Raw genomic sequence first — 6,138 nt, 5'->3', positions numbered from 1 at the left:
TTGATAGTCAGATTGTTCATATCGACAGTGATATGGTTTGTTGCGCTACTATCGACATACCACTCGTGATCTGCAAAGTTAGAGGTGAAAGCAATATTTGCCTGATAACTAGTCAAATCAACACTTGAAAAGCTAATATCAAACCTTTTGTAGCATTTAACAACCACATGACCAATCTTGCCACAAAGTTGACAGATTGGCTTGTTGCCATGACTAGAACCACCATTGTCAAGGCCATGATGACCACGGAAATGACAGTTACCACCATGATTGGCATTACTCAATACAACAAGAAAAGATCTGCGATAAGCAACATTAGTAGAGGGAGAATTTTGCAAATCAGTTGGCAAAAAGACCAATTGATGTTGAATCATCATTTCATGAGTCTATATGACAAATTGAACCTCTTGAAGAGTGAGAGCATTGTTTCTTGAAGTAAGATTAACGATGATTGACTCATATTCAGGATAAAATCCAATAAGAATATAAAGAATAAGATCTTTATCAATAATGACCTAACCAATAGAGTTAAGATTGTCAGTCAAACCTCACATCTTAAGAATATACTCCTCTACACTAAAAGCTCATTTCTTCGATGTCTATAGCATAATACAAAGTTGCATCACTTTGGCCTTCGATTGAGACCAAAAAAGTTATTCACGTGTGGACCAAAGTTCAATAGTAGTAGCACAATGATTGATATGATTGAGCATTGATTCGCTCATCAATAAAAGAATCTAGCTTAGAAAAAGCTGATCATGCCTCATTCAAATTAGGAAATCAAGATTTTAAACCCTAGTTGGTGGAGAACTAGGACTGTTACAAGGAACTTTGACAAATTAAGGCAGAATTAGAACAGATCCAAACAGAAAGCCTTCACATCCTTAAGCTCGTATAGTTGAAAGCACTTGAGCTTGCCATTAGTAGCACTTAGAGGCAAGAGGCAAATTAGGAGCACCAAAAGAAGTAGAAGAGGTCAAAGACATGTTTCTAGAGAAAAATTTTGAGAAAAAAATGGAAGAATTTAGAAAGAGAAAGAAAAGAAAGGGAGAGAGAGATAGAGAAAAGAATTCTCAAATGCAAACTTGCTCTGATACCAACTTAGAGAGAGAAAGGATTTGGTAAGAATTACGACACTCACTTAAGTCTATTATTGATTATGTTATATATAGCTATTACAAGAGGGTTCAGTTACTTACAGTCTGAGCTGGCATAACAAACTCTTAACAAACTTCCTAACAAATACAAGCGTAATTTAATTATATCACTAATATCATCAAATGTGTTTGTACATCTTTACAAGAACGGAAAATATTGTTAAAATATTGACTAAAGAAATGAAAGTTGTATTCTTATTAGGCCACTCTTCTAATCAAGCTCACCAAGAAATCCTTATAGTTTCCAAGAGCTACATCTTCAATCTTCTGGGTTAAAGGAATTTTATATTGCTTATCAAATTCTTCTATGATTTCTTTCATATCAACATTGCTCCGTGTCATTATTACTCGAGTTAGGGCTTCTTTTGTATTCTCGTCTGCATCATCTTTGAATGCATTATTTAAGACCTAAAAGAATTGAAACAATCAATCCAATACATGATTCTACAAACAAATATAAGATCATTTCTAAGATGTTGTTTGTGATGAATTAGTCTTACCTTACTGAAATATGCTTGGGGATTGCATAGGCACTGAAGTGTCTCCTTCAAACTCATTAGAGTGTCAAGATCCTAAGCAAATTAATGAGAATCATACTAAATTGGTAATTTAAGATGATAAGAAAAGTAAATTAAAGAAACCCTTCATGTGATTTTTCATTGTTTTTCCTACTTAATTCATTCACTTTTTATAAAAAGAAAAAAGAAATAAAATATGAAAATATTAAATTGTTTTCCTTTGCTACATTTCATTTTTTTTTTTATATTTATAATTCAGTAGGTATGTTATACTCCTTCCCCAAAGATTTAGACTTAGTAACTAGAGCTCTCTTGGTAAAAATCTTGGCTCTTACTCACCATGGTTTTTAAAACAGATGACATAATTAAGAAAAGTCTACTATATAAAAAAACACCTAAAACTTTTCTTCTAACTAATATGGAATATCATATTACAATTTCAATTTTATTATTATATATCTACTAAGGGGTTTACTTATCATTGTTATTCCTTCAAACAACTATGGTACCTTCCTTTTTTTTCTTTATTTAAAATTTATTTTAATTACAACTGTTGTTGAATTAAAGTTTAAAGAAGAAAAATCAAGGTATATTACACATATATTATAATATCATTCTCGTTCCTTACCTCATCTATATTTTTGCCAAAAATCTCCTTATAGTACTTGACCACCGCCTTGAGATGGAGCTTGCTCCTTGTTGTTAGAATCCTCACTATCGCATCATCTTCAATTGGGTTCTTATCAACATTCTTAACCGCAATTGCAAGTGTCATGGCCTCTGATCTAGCAATCCCCTCATTAACCCGCAACCCTTCATATCTATACGAACTCACAAGGGCTACTAGGAGCTATCAATGTAGGAAAACAAATTTTCGTTATACCATAATTTACATTAATTATGGAAATATTTAACCTTCTTTAAATACCTTTAAAATCAAAGATGTCAAATAGGGCCTTAATCTATCATAAATAAGTTAGATTTGTGTTCTTTTGCCCTTGTACTAATTCAAATTGGGTCAAACATAAGATGAGGCTTGAGAGGGAAGAACTTTGGTGTTAGCCAACTATATTGTCATGCATTTGAGGCTTAATTTTTAGGTTATCAACAAAAGAGCCATGCATATTATGGCACAATGATTGGGCCACATTGCTTGGGCTAGCCCAATCTTGAAACATATGAGCTGGCCTAGTTTGAGCACAAAGTGGGCTCTTGTCATCATATAAAAATCAATCCCACAAACCATAATAAATTCTTTTAATTTTATAAAAATATTATAATATATTTTTAATCATATAAATAAAACCGTTAAGAGGAGTATTTGAAAATTTTAATATTTTACAAGAAGTAATAAAACTATCATGAAATGGATTCTCAAAAAGATTATAAAGTATAACAATTGTGTGACAAAATTGTTATTTTCATATAAAAACTATGTTCATGCTTTGAATATCATTCATTTGATGTGATAACCTGACTGAAGTGGCACGAACCTTGCGTTCGATGCCTTCAAGTCGAGAAGCAACATCCTCGATCGATTGGTCGAAGAGGGATTGATAAGCTTTCCTAGCACCAAGCAGCTCTTCTGATGATCTTGTGCATGCAATCTCAATGAGCAAACCATATGCTTGAGGACCCTTAGAAATAGCCTCATGCACCAAACGAGCATCCCTTTCCCAAGGATGCATGATCCATTGCACCACAATATCCTGACCATAAAAAAATTCAAAAGAGTCATAAGATTGCAAAAAATTCAACCATTCATAACTAACATATTATCACATCCTAATATATGTGCCTTGGCAAAATATAATACAATACTCTTAGGAAAATACTAAGATATTAAATTAATGCCTCTAAAACTTCGAATTTCAGTTTCTATAAATATACGATGAAATTTGGATCATTGAATAAAAGTACAAATATAAAGAAAGAATCATGGTATAAAAACAAATTAAATTAAGGCATAAGGGAACAAATTTAAGGTATAAACAAATGAGACCAAGTTATAATGGGATAGAACCAATATATAGAGTAAGGAGACCTCGAAATGTGATACAAATGAATGAGCTTGGAATAGTACAAAATAATGAGACTTGAATTACATATGCAACACCATTTATTGGTGGTGCCTTTTGAATAGGTTCCACAAAAAGTATATTTGGATATTGTACTAAAATGTGTCATCGTGTCAATTAAAAGCACTTAAAAAATAAGTCAATCCAATTGATCCATGAGTACAAATTGGGCATGAAACAATGATATGAAAGGGTAAGTGTTAGCAAACAATAAGTTTATGAAAAGAAAATTTTATTTTATTTTATTTTTCATTATTTGAAGTAATGGTACTATGTCATTATATATATATATATATATACTTTAGAATTTTCTTATATTATATATTTCAATTTTTTGAATACAGAAAAGTATTTATAGGCTATATCTAGTACCAAAATACATTAAAACTAGGTTAAAAAGAGAACATTTTTCAGCCATTTTCCATGTGATATCCATAATTATGACTTTCAGCTAAGATTTCTATTACAAGAAGAAGAACATGAGTACCTTAAACCGCATAAATTCTTTCGTTAAGCATGCAATATGGTGATCATCCCACCTCTCAAAAAGACGTTCATCCTCCAAGAAGAATTTAGGAGTTCTCTTTCTAAAGGATTCCAAGTGCTCCAAATGCCACTTTCCTAGGATCGATACCATCGAATCCTCATCAACTCCAAATCCTAAAAAATGCAAATTAAGGTTGCTTCAAATAGATGGACTACATATAATTCTTGGTAAGCCTATATAAAATAAAGCAAATAGAAAATAACAAAAGCCTAAAAAAGTTGAATTTCACAATTTAAGACTATTATACCATAATTTAGAGTGTGATAGGTTGTGATTTTAAGAAGTATTTTTAATATTTCTAACATTTGAAAATTTTTATCTTTCGAATATTAAAAATGTTAGAAACACTTCTTAAAATTACTATCAAATACATTCTTAAAGTTCGTTTAGTTATAATTCTAAAAAAATGTTTATAACATTTCTAACATTTGAAAATTTTTATCATTCAAGTACTAAAACAACGAAAAACATTTCTTAAAATAATTTCTAAACACATTGTTAGTGTCCAACTAAAATAAACAAAATTAAATAAAAAAAATGATAAGAAAAATATAAGGGGCAAACCTGAGAAAGCCTTGGTGAGAGCTTCAAAGTCATTTGGAGGATCCATTTTGGTTGTTTTTCTTTTCCCGAGTCACGCAATAAGATGAAAGGCTTCTCATTCATACATGAATATGAGATGATGATTTAGTAAGCGATCCATCCAAGGGGATGGATGCAGTAGAATAAAATGTACACAAAAAATGGAATGACTTGTGGGAAGAGGAAAGGCATCTGTCCTCAAAGGACTGCATGTCAATATCATGGAGTCCTTTCACTGATTATGAGATTCCGACTATAGTGTTTGAATTTTGCTTTTAAGACTTGATTTTCTGATCAAGACTTTGACCTAGGTTTGGGTGATTTTAGTTCATGGAATAATGATTTTGAACAATTTGAATATGTTTTGATCTAATAATAATGAATTTATAGTTGGGCTTGGGCTTGGGCTGAGCTCCTATATCTCTTGTGGGCCGGCATGGGAATTGAATACTAGTACTGGTACAGTGTTGGTCAAAGCTGGTTTAGAATTTTGTCGTGAAAAGATTCATGGAAACTTAGGCACTCATCACGGTGCTGAATGTTCATGTGCCTCTTCTATGGGGGTCAAATTATGATGAATGTATTGTGTGATCAAGTCCTTATGTATATACATGATCCTACACAAAAAAAAAAAAAAAAAAAGTTGATTAGCATTTAGAGTTCGTTTTATAGTGATTCTATGAAACGTTTTTAATCTTTCTAACTTTTGAAATTTTTTGTCATTTAAGTATTAAAAATACTAAAAATATTTTCTAAAATCCCTCATAGACGCATTCTTAGACTCCATTTGATAGTGTTTTCGAAAAACACTTTCAACCTAAAAGGTATTTTTGAAAAAAATAATTTTTTTGATAAAATTTAATAAACACTTTTAAAAACCATTTATAGTATTAAAAAAAAATTAACAGTGTTTTTTAAAGAAACATTTGATAATTGATTATCTTAAAAAACTTTTAGAAAAAAACACAATTTCAGTAAAAAATAAAAAATTGGGTAAAAATACTATCAAATAAACTCTTGAACCTGTTTGATAGTACTTTTAGGCGAAATGTTTTTATTGAAAATGTTTTCTCTATAATATTTCTATGAAAAACTATCTTATGAGATTATGGAAAAATGATTTTAATAATGTTTTTGACAATATGTTGCATAAGTATAAAAATATTTTAATATTAATAAATTATCAAAAAGGACATATAATTTAATTACAAAAAGTAAATATTATAATAAATCCAAAACTTTTCATTGTAAAAGAA

At 30.4% G+C, this 6,138-nt stretch overlaps 1 protein-coding gene across 1 annotated transcript; it reads right to left on the bottom strand.

Moving 5' to 3' along the window:
- Nucleotides 1-1,236: 1,236 nt before the first annotated feature.
- LOC100267191 (annexin D4) lies at nt 1,237-5,018 on the bottom strand. The gene is made up of 6 exons (XM_002263735.3): nt 4,865-5,018; nt 4,241-4,413; nt 3,169-3,384; nt 2,304-2,525; nt 1,658-1,729; nt 1,237-1,565 (listed from the first exon to the last, which is right to left on the bottom strand). The coding sequence occupies exons 1-6, from the start codon at nt 4,908-4,910 to the stop codon at nt 1,356-1,358; spliced, it is 939 nt and encodes a 312-aa protein (XP_002263771.1). The 5' UTR covers nt 4,911-5,018; the 3' UTR covers nt 1,237-1,355.
- Between the last annotated feature and the right edge of the window lie 1,120 nt (nt 5,019-6,138).

This window comes from Vitis vinifera, chromosome 13, assembly GCF_030704535.1.
Source record: "Vitis vinifera cultivar Pinot Noir 40024 chromosome 13, ASM3070453v1".
Lineage (NCBI taxonomy): Eukaryota > Viridiplantae > Streptophyta > Magnoliopsida > Vitales > Vitaceae > Vitis > Vitis vinifera.
Note: the sequence above shows the minus strand (reverse complement) of the source record. Positions and strands in the feature narration are given on the sequence as shown.

Bases quoted from the DNA above. Each gene is read 5' to 3' on its own strand.
- LOC100267191 (XM_002263735.3), bottom strand. From the start codon at position 4,910: ATGGATCCTCCAAATGACTTTGAAGCTCTCACCAAGGCTTTCTCAG. The intron at 2,526-3,168 runs GTTCGTGCCACT...CTACATTGATAG, and splicing joins TTGAAGGCATCGAACGCAAG to CTCCTAGTAGCCCTTGTGAG. The intron at 1,566-1,657 runs GTAAGACTAATT...CAATTCTTTTAG, and splicing joins CCCAAGCATATTTCAGTAAG to GTCTTAAATAATGCATTCAA.